Below are 13,810 nucleotides of genomic sequence, written 5' to 3'. Positions count from 1 at the left end.
ACCCTATGTAAAAGGGGTCTTGGTTTTGCCTTTTTTTGCCCTAGCTATCTTCTGCTGCTGTCAGCAAAGGGAGTTTTGTTTCCCTGCCTTTTCCATGGCTAGATCAGTAGCAAAGCTAGTAGCTGTTGTTTTCATACTTTAGTGATGAATTATTTTGCATAGGTTTGTGGGGGGGAGTTTGGTTCTGGCCCAGGTTTTAGAAAGCAAGTGTTTTAACTATAGCTGCCGAATTTTAGCAGCTCTGGTTGTCACTGACTATATTTCTAATCCATCTGTTTTCAGGTAGATTTATATGCTATTATGATGTTTTTCATAGACATTGTGTTTTCACTCTAAGGGAGAGGGGGGTTGTACAACAAGAATATTAAGGGGAAAATTCAGGAGAGTGGGAATTCGTATATAACATACCGCAGTTAAACATGACTCTGGACAATTCATAATGTTTTTACGGCTGTCTTTAGTCTTTATTAGATCATCCTTACAGCTGTGGTTTCTAGTCCTGCTCAAATCATGTCATTCTGATTCCTCACCACAGTAATAACTAGCACACTAGCAAAGATCCTCCAGAAGATGCCAAGGACAGTATTGCCAGCCTCATTTCAACTGGGGTAATGCTATATTTTCAGGTACTGCACCCTCAGATAAATCACACAGTCAGTGTTGGCACCAGTGATATGTGAGGCCAGAAGCTATTGGGGAAGAGGAGTGTTGGGGCAGACTCTTCCTTGTGTTGCTTGCATGCTGCTGTGACAGCTATTGAATCTTTTTCCCTTTTTTTTTTTAACATAAGAAAATACATTACTGCTTGGCTTTTGCTATTCTTTTTTATTCAAGACTTCTCTTGGTAATAAAGAAAATAAGGTTTTTATTTCAGGATTGTTTCTGTGAAGATGGATTTATAATGTTGATGGTGTTATGGCATCTGAAGCTGCCTCTTAAGGATTTTAATTGCCCTACATAGCCTCAGTTCCGTAGGAAACTAGGCTTAAAAAAAAAAAATCATCTCTCCTCTCAATTGCTTTCAGTCTTTGGAGGTTGTTCTAATGAGTCTTCTGGGATGAACATTTTCCTTGAATTACTTGAGGACTGTCTTGTCTTTACAAGTGAGACCACTAATCTAATTCTATTAGAAATTCCATTGATAATTAGGAACAGTTGCCGACTACATATTTCACTGAGGAGCTTTTATAACCTTTCATAATTGTATGCCTTTTTTTAGGTCCTTAGATAGCAAACAGTTTAGGATTTTTATAGAATAATCTTAACTTCTCAAACCCTTCCTTGGGCAGCTGGGCAAGAACCAGCATCACCTGACAAAATGCCAGTGCCTGAGCCAGATTCTGGAGAGGATATTAATATATCTTCTGAAAACAGGTAAGTCATTGAAAGAGAAAGTTATCAGCAAGAGGTCTGCCTGTAGGTAACGATCATAAGTAAGAAACAAATACAGATATGTCTGTAGAAGATCTTTAGGCATCCCTTTGGAAATATAGTAAGTTCAGTTTCCCCCAGAATTGTCCCTCTGCATCAAAAACTGTCATTGCCTAGCATAGCCTCTTTAGTTCTGGAGCCACCAAGAACCAGCAACAACTTGAAATTGTAGAACTTCTTTTTCACTATTTCATCCTTGCTGAGTTTTTTTTGCTTGTGTGGCTTTTTTGTTTGTGTTTTTTTGTTGTTGTTGTGTTTGGTTCTTTTTTTTACATCAGAAACTAGGAAGTCTGGCTTGTGAAGCATGTTCTCAAAGTGGAAAGGAGTTACTGTTCTTCTGTCTCACCTCAGGTTTCATCAAACACTATAAACTGATCTGCCACACAGACCGCGAGCCCTGTGCTTTCCTTTCCAAGCTACCCTGCGGGGTGCTAAATACAGAAGCTGGCAGATTTGGGATCTTTCATCTCTGCTGAAGTTTAGAGTAATTTCGTCCTCAGACTGATAATGCCTTCAGACAGTTAAAAAGTTCCAGAGCTCGCTGCCTCTGTGTATCATTTCAGATTTGATCTTTCTGAAGACTTCCAAAATAATGTCATGGCCAGCTGTACTTTTATACTCTTGGCTTTTCATTTCTGTGCTTATACATAATAAGGGTATAATTACATTTAGATTTAAGTCTACCTTGAAAATCCGTTTTCCTGTGTAGCTGAAGAAATGCATTTGAAACTAAATAGTCTCTTCAAATTTGGATTCTTCTTGATCTCTTGTCATTGATCACTTTGAAGTTAGTTTTCTTCTATTAATGTAATTTCATATATCGGAAGATTAGTCTGTTTGAAATGTTATTTGATGCATCTGAATGAAAAGCATGATATAAATGCTAGCGTGCCGCAGGTGTGTTGGATCCTCTAAGCAGACAAACAGTAACACAGAAAATAGAACTGAAACTTGGAAGTTTGGGAAAAAAAATTCATTATCTATATTTCTTAGAATCATAGAATCGTTAAGGTTGGAAAAGACCCTTAAGATCGAGTCCAACCATTAACCTAGCACGGCCAAGTCCACCACTAAACCATGTCCCTAAGCACCACATCTACCTGTCTTTTAAATACCTCCAGGGATGGAGACTCAACCACTGCCCTGGGCAGCCTGTTCCAATGCTTGACCACCCTTTCAGTGAAGAAGTTTTTCCTAATATCCAACCTAAACCTCCCCTGGCGCAACTTGAGGCCGTTTCCTCTTGTACTATCACTTGTTACGAGTGAGAAGAGACCGACCCCCACCTCGCTACAGCCTCCTTTCAGGCAGTTGTGGAGAGCAATAAGGTCTCCCCTCAGCCTCCTCTTCTCCAGGCTAAACAACCCCAGCTCCCTCAGCCACCCCTCATAAGACTTGTGCTCTAGACCCTTCACCAGCTTTGTTGCCCTTCTCTCTGCCTCCAGCACCTTGATGTCCTTGTAGTGAGGGGTCCAAAACTGAACACAGTACTCGGGGTGTGGCCTCACCAGTGCCGAGTACAGGGGCACTATCACCTCCCTGGTCCTGCTGGCCACACTATTGCTGATACAAGCCAGGATGCCATTGGCCTTCTTGGCTGCCTGAGCACACTGCTGGCTCATGTTCAGGCAGCTGTCAACCACCACCCCCAGGTCCTTTTCAGCCAGGCAGCTCTCCAGCCACTCCTCCCCCAGCCTGCAGCACTGCATGGGGTTGTTGTGACCAAAGTGCAGGACTCGGCACTGAGCCTTGTTGAGTCTCATACAGTTGACCCTGGCCCAATGATCCAGCCTGTCCAGGTCCCTCTGTAGGGCCTTCCTGCCCTCCAGCAGGTTCTTCCTCAGGTCTTCTGGTTTAAAGGAATTAATTTAACTGATCTTAACAGTAACTTCTCTGTTTCTCTGTTGTGCCTGCTCTTTTTTTTGTTATCATTTTTATATCAAAGGCATTTGAGTATACATTTGAGTACTTGGCTCGCTTAGCTCCTGCAGTGATTACTCCTGTTCAGGAGAGATCAGGTCTTCTCCCTTGCCACTTCTCCAGAACCATCCCAGACTTGACAGAAACAGAAAGATCAGCTGGCAGTGACTGCCAGCCAGCGCAGGCTCCTTTACAGATCGTCGTCTTCGGTGCATATTAACACCTCTGCTTATTGGAACAACTGGGTATTAAAACAACTATTACTGTTCAGTTGAGACACTAACTAACATCTGTGTTGGAAGTGAATGAAGCATCTGCAGGAGGATTCTAATAAGTAACTTTCTTATTTTTTCCTTACCTCCAAACTGCTTAGACTCTACTTTTTTGGTTTTTATCTTTGGCTTTATGTAAAACTCAAGGATAGAGTGGCTTAGTTCTTTGAGACTCTAGGCTGCAGAGCCCAAGAGCAGAGGTACCGTGACCATTGCAGGGAATGCATCATTTAGTGCATTAACTTTTCTTGCTTGAAGCGTTTGGGTTGGTTCACCTCTTCATAAATGGAGACTGAATGACCTGCAAGAACATTTCTTCCAGCTTTTGAGTTAATTGGGTTTGTGTGGCTGGCAGCAAAAGCTTTCCTGTGGATGTTCTTCACTGGGTTTTCTGCTTGCTAGATTTAATAGTTAGCAGTTAAATACCTTGAAGTAAATCTGTCTGAGAATTAGAAATATTATCCACTGATCTGTAGTGACTGTTGGCGAATTTGGGTGCAAACGAGTTTGTTTGGATAGTATTCACCAAAATTGTCCAAGATTCTGTAAAAGGCATTTCCATATAAAACATTTATACTATATAAAATATTACAAATAAAATTTCATGGTCCATGGATGCCGCATCTTGTCACTGTACATTTCAGAGGAGATATTATTTGCAGTAAAAAGCACTAGAAATAGCTCTAAACAAGCACTTTATTTTCCAGATAATTATTATGTGAAATAATTGAAATATTATGTGAAATAATTGAAATATTATGTGAAATTATGTGAAATAACTGAAAACAGTTGAAATGGTTTTATTTTGCAAAGTAGTCAAAAGCATATGGGTAGGTCAAAAGTCAAATACCAGCTCTGTATTACCCAAGTTTATATCCTGTTTTTATCTGAATGCTTGTTTCTTTATTGGATTGAGTCTGGGCAACACACTCCAAAGGTTTTTACTGGCAAAATGTTTGTTCTAATGCCTTCCCCAAGGAATTTTTTTAAAAATAATGCTCATTTAGTTCATTAATGCATTATTTTTAGCCCAATTATCTTTGTCAAACTTGTTGCCCTTGCCAACAGTTTCCCATCTCAGCCATACACTTTGTTAAATTTTTCCAGTTTCCCAAATATATCCCTATGAAATTTTGTATGCAAACAGTGCTAGTGATATTTGAAGAATTCTGATCATTGCTAGTTTCATTTTTAAGCTCAGATGCCTGAAGTTTAGTGATGACTCAAAACAACTGGAAAATTAGCCTTAGAACAGAGAAATTATTTTGAAATCATTTACTTGAAGTTTATTTCAGGTGGTCTTTAAAAATATATATTTTATTATTATTAATGTGCTTGAGCTGGTGCTAGAGGAGGAACCATGCATGAGGTTGGTCGTGCTCGATGCTGATAAATGACGGGGAGCAGTTTCTCAGCTGCACCCTGCCTGTTTAACTGCAGGGGAGCATGGTGGGGAGAAGTGATGGAGCATGCAGAAGTGACTTGTGTTGTCACATTGGTAAAACGGCACAGAGGGAAAACCTTTGCTTTGCATGGTTCTGAAGGTCGTGTACTGGAGTCTGGCTGGTTTTTCTTTGCACCACTTCCCCGAGGCTTCAAGTCACAGGGAGCAGGGGAGATGCTCCTTTGAGTCAAAGCTTCCCCAGAGCTGCCAGTACTCTTCCCCCACTGCAGTAACTGGAAGAGTTGCCATGGGGAAGCAGCAGACCTAACTAGACATCACGTCACAGCTCTTCTTCCTGTTTGGTGCGGGAGGCTCTTCAGTCCTTTCTACCAGATTTTACTGAAGAGCCTTCTCACTAAATTATCTTTTACACTTCATTGTAATAAGCTTGACGGTTCTCTTGGGTGGAAATGCTTTTGATTAAAGTGGAAATTTTTGAGTTTGCAGCTTGGCTAAAGAGGCAGTCGTGTTTCTTGGTGGCTCTCAGTTCTGTGTTGCACTCGCCGCTTTTTCACGAAGTAGCGTTTCCTGCATACACGGTCCAAGTGCGGCCCACTAGGTGTTGTGGAAACATCTGGCTAGGTACTCATGTTTAGAAGAAAGCATGTACAATGACCCTATGTTCAATCTGGAAATCATCACTACAGCATGCGTGTTTGCAAGTGGAGTGCTCTGAGAGTTTGGAGTCCACAACTATTGTCTCTTTCAGTACTGCACAGGCTTTTTCCTACTTGTGGGACATAAGTGGGGATTTAAAAGGTCAGTATGTTTCTGTGATCCTCCCTCTGCCTTTACAACCTTACCTATGCAGGTCAGAATACATTGGAGTCCATCTTTCAAGATGTGTCTTGTCCTCTTAGTTGAATGCCAGGCTCTGTCCTGTAGTACCTCACTGAAAACATCCAACTGTTAGATCCTTTGAAGTTTTACTAAATTATTTTTAAGGGTTTAAAAAGTGGGCACATTCTTGTATCATTTTCAAAGTTTGTTCCCTAAATCCTGGCGAATAACATAATGTTATAAGAAACTGAAAGCTGGAAATGTTTTCATAATAAACCCCTGCTTTCATCTGTCAAGCCAACTAAATAGAGAATGTAGACGATCAAAGCATTATTTGACAAACTCTTCAGAATATTGGGAAAGCATCTTTATCAATTATTGGCAGGGCAGAAGGATCAGATTGGAGTTTGACACTTTGTGGTAGCTTGGAAAACACAAGTAAGTCATACTGTGCATCTAAATGTGCAAAGTGCTGGATGCCCTCAGTTTCTCCTTCAATTAAGAAAGAATTGAGAACATTTGGAGTTTTTCAGGATGGGTCTTTAGTTTTGCACTGATCTTCTGTTCCACAAAATATCTTTAGCTAACTGTCCTTCCTCCGTTTCAGCATGGCACATGAAAATGTATTAACTATTCCTACAAGACCCAGGGGTGTAATGAAGTACAAATGTGGATTACCTGCCATTCATTCCTGTCTCCTGCATGGAAGAACAAAGGCTGATCGCAGTATGGAGAGGGATCGCAAGCTGTTAGCGACATGCTGGGTTAACATACCCTAATGTAATCTTGCATAAATGCATGGAGATAAAAGCAAAATGTAACTTTGCTGTTACTGGAAGGATGTAATATAATATCCAGCTCCAAGGTGATGTAGGTAGCCTGGTATTTCGCTAATTGTGCAGAGTTATGAGATCTGGCATGTCACGTTACCGGCCTGTTTCCTGCTGTGTGCTTGTCAGAAACCTCAAATTCGTGACTGACAGCTCTGCGCTGCTTGCTTGAATTTCTGCCTTCATCCGATTTATTTTGTAATTTATTGAGACAGAGTAGCTTCCTGCTCTAAAACAACTCGAGGAGCGACAGATGTAGGCACACCTGTCATGCAGAAGCAAGGCCAGAGAATTTTGGTATGAAATTGTCAAAAAATGGAGTCAAGCAACATCCTCCACCTTGTGTAGAGTACCTGGTGGTGCTGGCTGTTTCTTGATTAAAGGCAGAGGTTCCTTAGTCACACTCTTCCGCATCCACAGCATAAGCCTCTGCCAGCACTTACGGGTACGGTGGCTGATGGCTCACTTGACACAGCGTAAAGGGGTAATGCCTGACAGCATCTTCCTTGTTGTGTTCTTAGCTTCGAAACCAAGTTTGCACACATGTCAGTCAAGGGAGGGTAGCACACTGAATGTTTGTCAAAATAGTCTAAAATTTCACTTGATGACCTGTTGAACGTGGCATAAGAAAGTGGTAAATCAGCAATAAACAAATTTTTCTGGAATCTCTTTCCAGCACCATGCTGGTCCTGACTTAAGTATTACCTTGTTTAGCCTTGCATTCATTTTGGCAAAGTAAATGGAGAGAAGTGGGTTGGTTACAGCTGCCAAATGAAGTGTTGTCAGGGAGTGGGTCTTTTCTATGGATTCCAGCCCTGTGTTGGCAGACTTAGGAGGAAACGATCTGAAAACTTCAGCTTGTCGTTGTGTGACTACCTTGTCACTAGTGTGAATATTCAGTAACAAAATCTATAAAGCTAGAATATTTTTTCTGGTGTCTAAAAAGAGCTTTATTTCAATAGTAAAACATTTACCATGTAACCTGCAAATTACTTTCCATGTAATATATTTTATTACTCAGCAGAACCTACAAATAAATTAGTACTTTTGAGCCCCTGGCCTTCTGTTGAGTGTACGGATTGATCATAGCCACCATTCTTACACGTATGTGATTGTGTGGCCAGCCCTGTCCGTTGGAGTCAGCAGTTGTTAATATTGACAGCAATTTCAGCAGATTTTGTACTTATTTTTAGCACTGGGAAAACAGTCAGGCTTTCTATGAGTTTCATAGGAACAATTCAAAAGCCATGTCTATCTAGAGCCCTTTAATCAAGAATCCCACTGAATTTTTCTCATCTGAGGATATCGTAAGGATGCTGGTTATTACATGACTTCTCTGATGGAGGTAGTACTCTCCACTATGTCAGCTTATGGTCAGGTGCTCTAAGTTTGTGCTTAGATTACAGATATTTATCCTGGAGGACTGGGCAATTGCTTTTACTGTGTTGTATTTGACTGCGACAACAGAAGCAACTTCTAACGGTGCTGCTGGCCAAAAGAACCTGATGGGGTACATACTCACCAGCAGGGAAATCTGTAGGGACAAGATACCCAACAATTGCTGTAGCTGTAGGTGGTTGGGTTTCTTGCATTACCACAGTGAAGCACTGATCTAACACTGCTGGGATGTTAGTATATCACTCAACTAAAAATAAGTCCTTTATGACTTCCCAAGTACTTACAGTGCTTGTTGTAGAAAACAACAGCTGCTTTTGATTCCTTAGTATCGTTGAGCATATGAACCCATGAGCTGAAATCCCTCTTGAAAAAAAAACAGGAATTACGTTTAATAGGAGGAAGAGGCAGTAAACCAGGTTTGGACGTATTTTGAATATTCTGTTTATTTCATATTGTCTGAAAATTCACAGATGTCTGTCTGCCAAGTTTAAATAGGTAGATAACCCTGAAAATTTAACAGACAACAACAAAGATGATCCTTTGGTTTAAGACTCTTTTTTGCTTCATCAGGAATGAAAATTAATGTTTCACTACTGCAGATTTTTCTTTCTCCGTTGGCTGCAGTCAAGCCAAGCTTTTTCACCTTGTCTTGATTTTTCTTATAATGATTAGTAGTAATTGTAAGTGATTTCGTTTTGATATCTTTAATAATAAACTGAAGAAACAGATTTAAAGAAAAATAGGTTTGTGGTTTTTTTTTTTTTACTTTCAGTATCATGAAGCTGGCTAATGTTGGTTTACAGTAGAATTTGTAGATATGTTTGACACTTATTTTTGTGTGAATAGAATAGAATCTGATGTCTACAAATTTAGTTTGATCATCCAGCATCACAATTTTGAGCATAGTTTCTTGTAGATAGGACTTAGTTATACAAATGGCTGGAGCCCTGAAGCAAATGAGGAGACATTATCATGGTAAGAGGACATAGTTGCCTCCTCTCACTGCCTAGGTAGCAAGGGGCCATAGATGTTGGGCATTCTCAGTTCACTCTAAGTCACTGTTAAATTTGAGATCTAATGCCTAGATCTTATTGATGGCGTTTCATCCATGGAAACAAAGCACACCGATGGAGAGCTCATTGCATTTTTGCCACTTTGCAGGTGGGAATGTAGTGGTATAGAGAGGAAAATTATTCACCTTGGGTTGGGCAATAAAGCAGTGGGGGTCTAGGCATTCATTTGGATCCTCTTAGTCCTGGATTAATACCCTGGCATTTAAATTGCATTCTGTTTCTTATCTTAATTTTGACTTGAATGTGTCTCAGTCTTGCTGTAATGTTCCTACACAGACAACCGTTCTCACCTATTTTATCTCTGCTCTGGCAAGTTCAGTTTTGAAGGAGTAAAGACAGACCACTTTTCTCTGCTGTGCTGCCTTTCTTACTTGTAGGTGCCAAAGGTTCCCGTTAAATAGAAAAGCTAAAAGGCACAAAGGAAGAAGCAACCAATTTTGTAATCTAAGCTTGACATCCTACTTTTTTTTATCTGCCTGCAAAATAAATCCCTTTTCTGGTTTTCAGAACTGAGATTCTGTGGTTTAAATCAGCACTGCACTGCCCTGACTGCGATGACAGCTGAGACTCTTGTCCTAGGGGTTTTCTTTCTTACCTCTTAGAAACTTCAACCCTACAATCAGCCCATGTTTGTGATAAACAGAGTAGAGAATGTTTGGCAAAGAAAATCAGCGTGAGTCTTAAGACTGAGTCCCTAACAGTAAGTAACTCTCCTGTCTGAATTGGTTCAGGTGGCCATTCTCCCTTGAGGAGCACCTCTTTGGCACTGCCTAACACTGACAAAAAGAGGCGTCACCTGGCTTTTGAAACCGTTCTCCTTGTGCTGCTGAAGGGAGAGTTGCTCTTAATGACTTGGCAGTAGCTCCATGCCATTCACTCATCCTTATGATGAGTGGTTACTCATCCGTGATATAAATTACTATATTCTACAGGCAGTCCCAGCTATAATTCCTTGACTAAAAGGAAATTCTCTCTTGTGTGTGATTAAAGTCGGTGGCCATCTTTTTAAAAATAAGGGCTGCCATCAGAAGGCTAATTTCCTGAACAAGGCAGCACAGTACAGATAGCTCCTAAAATAGGTGGAAAGGAAAAGAAAGTTTTTGCCTTAATCATTAGAAGCAATTAATTTAACGTAATTAATGTAAATTATTGTAAGTGGGGAGAGATACAGAACTGCAGGGCACTTCAGGTTTAAAGTATTTTTTGATTAAAGTTTCCTAGGCTGTAAAACTGTAATTGGGTAGGGGAAGGAGGGGGATCCATCCCTATATTATAAACTAAACAATCTGGTCTCAAGCATACTGGAATATGAGATAATAGTAATTAGGTGTAGAACAAAAGAGTTTCTGTGGAGCTGAGAGTAAGGGAATTACGGAGTTGACAAGCCTGACACATTCCTTCTCTGTTCTCAAGACTAAAAATTATACTTTTAACAAAATGTTCTTATGTTTGGTGCATTACTCTGGTACGGATAGATGTGTCAACCTTAGTGCCACTATAGTTTTTGAAGGATTTCTGTTTTCTATCCTTTCACTTCTCTGATAAAAGTTGGATATTGTTTTGGAGACTGTCAGTCTAATATTCTTGTAACAGCAGCATAATAATTTGAAGAAATATAAAATGATGGATAATGATGAAATTGAGTAAGGAGACACTGGAAAACTTTGCTAGGCAGCTGGCAGGTTACATGAAAATAAGCTTGTGTTTTTAATGTAACTGCAAGTTAAAGGCCTTGATGGAAACATTTATTTGTTCTTTTTTGCTTATGTCCAGCATAACCAAGTAAACAGTGATTCTGAATCACATTAGGAGGGCTGTTTGTTCTGTAACCGTAGGTTTTCATGCTTGAGACATTTTCAGAAGGTATTTCACAGAATCATGAAGTTGCTGAGGTGGGCAGGGACCTATGGAGATTGTCTAGTCCAGCCCCTGTGCTGATGGTAGAGTCAGCTGGAGCAGGTTGCCCAGGAGCGTGTCCAGATTTTGAGTATCTCCAAGGACAGAGACTCCGCAACCATTCTTGGCAACCTGTTACCATGTTCCACCACCGTTACAGTAAAAAAACCTTTTTCTAATGTTTAAAAGAAATTTCTTGTATTTTAGTTTCTTCCCATTGCCTCTCGCCCTGTCACTGCGCGCCACTGAGAAGAGTCTCGCTCTGTCGTCTTTGCACCCTCCCATCAGGTATTTATATCCATGGAGGTCCCCCCAAGCCTTCTCTTCTCCAGACTGAACAGTCCTGGTCAGTCACTTGTCTCTCCTCGTATGACAGATGCTCCAATTCATTAATCATCTTTGTGGCCCTTTGCTAGGCTCACTCCAGTAAGTTCCTGTCTCTCTAGTTCTGGGGAGCCTGGAACTGGGCGCAGCACTCCAGATATGTCTCATCAGGCCTGAGTGGAGTGAAAGGATCACCTGCCTTGACCTGCTGCCAGTCCTCTTCATAGTACAGCCCAGGATGCTAGTGGTGGTCTTTGGTGGTTCATGGTCAGCTTGGTAACCACCAGGACCCCAAGGTCTTTCTCTGCAAAGCTCCTTGCCACCCACCAGTCCCCGGCATGTAATGGTGGATGGCATTATTCACGGGCAAGACTTTGCATTTCCCCTTGTTGAACTTCATGAGGTTCTTCTCTGTCCAGTTCTCCAGCCTGTCGAGGTCCTTTTGAATGGCGGCACACCTACCTGGTGTATCAGCCACTTCTCACAGTTTTATATCATCAGCAAACTCTGCTTCTTCATCCAGGTCACTAACGAAGAGGTTAAACAGTATTGGCCCCGATATCAACCCCTTGAGTACTGCAGTAGGACTTTGTGCCACTGATCACAACCCCCTGAGCCCAGCTGTTCAGCTGCTTCGGTCCACCTCACTGTCCATTTATCTAGTCCATATGTAATCAGTTTGTCTTGGAGCTTCACTGAAGTGAACCTTTAGCAATTGCTCTGCTTTTTAGTCTTTTTTTTCTGTAAAGGAATAAGGTTTACACAGTGATGCCATCCATCTGTCCCCTTCCCTCATCCCAGCCTCCCCCTCAATCCCTGTAGCTTTTGAACACACACATCAGTTTCCATCAAATTTGACAGAGCAGCAGAGTCTTTACCTCCAGTTCCCACAGCTGTCACAAAAATTGTCAGCAGCAGCAAAGAGAGGATGGTCCGTGAGTGAGCCACCAGGAAAGTCTCCCATGCAAGCTCAGCCAGGACCCACTCTGGGTGGGCTGTTGTCAGGCCCATGTGGGCATGTGCAGCTCGGAGCAGGCCATGCGCTTCGCCTTTCTCCCAGCTGGTGGCAAGGAGACCTGGGTGCAACCCAAGAGGGCTGCAGGAGGGTGAGGGAACTGGAGAGAGGAGGTTGTAAAGAGTATCAAGGAAAAGCTGTATAGTGGCGGCGGCGGGGGGAGGAGAGCAGTAATGATAGTCTGCAAATCTGTAGGCCATCAGATTTTGCTGTCTCTGTTTGCTGAATGTGTCTTTTAAAGCCCTTTCTTGATTTTGCTAGATATTCCCTAGCTGCATGGGTAAAAACGTGTGGGCTGCAAATAGACTCTTGCACACTAAGTGAGGCTTTATTCTGGTAACGAGAACTACCCGCAAGCTATTCAAATGCCATGGGGAGGCCCAGTACTTCATACTGATTGCGAGATCTGCATATTTTTACTCGCATTTGTCTTTTTTCCTCTTCCGTATTTAGCCACATTTGAAGTAATCAGCAATCAGACTACTGTATATGTTAACTTTTAGGAGATTATTGCATAACCTCTCATTTTTTCAGTACTGCTGGCTCTTACGCCAACAATAGAAAGATATATGCTATTAAGATTGCTTAAGAAGTAATTGAGGTCAAGGCTTTGAAGCTACTGCTGCTTCATCTTGCATTATTAATTCTCAAGGCTTACAGAAAGAGTGGCATTGTAAAACCCATTATAAAATCGTATACCGTATTATGTGCTCTGCTTGCGTGCATTCTGCTATCCTTTTCATAATGTCGGAACATCTCATTGGATTACCTCTTATCATTTTTAGTTGTTTTCAATTCGTCTGTAAACTGGATTTCTCCTTCTCTACTTTCACTCTTCCCTATGATCTTGGAATTATTCTGATGTGAAGTTTGTGAGGTCACAGTCTTTCTTGGCAAGAAATTATAGTGAAAGTTTCCGAGAGTTCGCTGTGGGATCAAGGGCTATGGCAGAAAGAGTTTCAGGCGATACAGCTACTTCTATACCTGTAGAAACAGTAAGAAGGTATTGTTTTTAAAACTTAGTAGCGTAAGAAATGTTTGCCAAACGTGGTGATTGCTACAGTACTTCAGGAATCCCTTGGTCTTCGCTGGGTTTCCTGATGCTTCATCTCCAGTTGTGGTATGTCAGGAGATTTCAGGACAGCTTTCCAGATGGTTCGTTCTACAGGATGATCCAATTTAATCTTTGCAAAAGAAATGCATAAAGACATAGGTAAGATATTACTTGACCTCTTTACTATCTTTCTTCTTAAGTGTTTTGTTTCTTCTTGGTGTCTGTTTATTTTACCAGGGATCTCAGCTGGTTGTCCCAGGGCTTGTAACATTGATACATCATACTTTTGAGTAATTGCTTTGTGGGGTCATCATTACAAATGGTCTCTCTAAGACTTGCAGTGTTCCAGACTGGAGTGCTGACCTCAGCTTTC

The 13,810-nt window shown here is 41.2% G+C and overlaps 1 protein-coding gene across 5 annotated transcripts in view; it reads left to right on the top strand.

The window, feature by feature from the left end:
* UBE2F (ubiquitin conjugating enzyme E2 F (putative)) overlaps positions 1-13,810 on the top strand; it is an 84,635-nt gene that overhangs the window by 58,564 nt on the left and 12,261 nt on the right. The window contains exon 10 of one of the 5 annotated variants that reach the window (XM_082312180.1): positions 6,455-7,157. The exons of the other annotated variants lie outside the window; for them this stretch is intronic. Within the exon in view, the coding sequence (XP_082168306.1) occupies positions 6,455-6,466 (12 nt within the window). The 3' untranslated portion in view covers positions 6,467-7,157. Of the gene's footprint in view, positions 1-6,454; positions 7,158-13,810 lie in introns of those variants that run through there. 5 annotated transcript variants of the gene reach the window in all.

Source organism: Platalea leucorodia (assembly GCF_965183815.1).
Source record: "Platalea leucorodia genome assembly, chromosome: 5".
Taxonomy (NCBI): domain Eukaryota; kingdom Metazoa; phylum Chordata; class Aves; order Pelecaniformes; family Threskiornithidae; genus Platalea; species Platalea leucorodia.
This window is presented reverse-complemented; position numbering and strand designations above follow the sequence as displayed.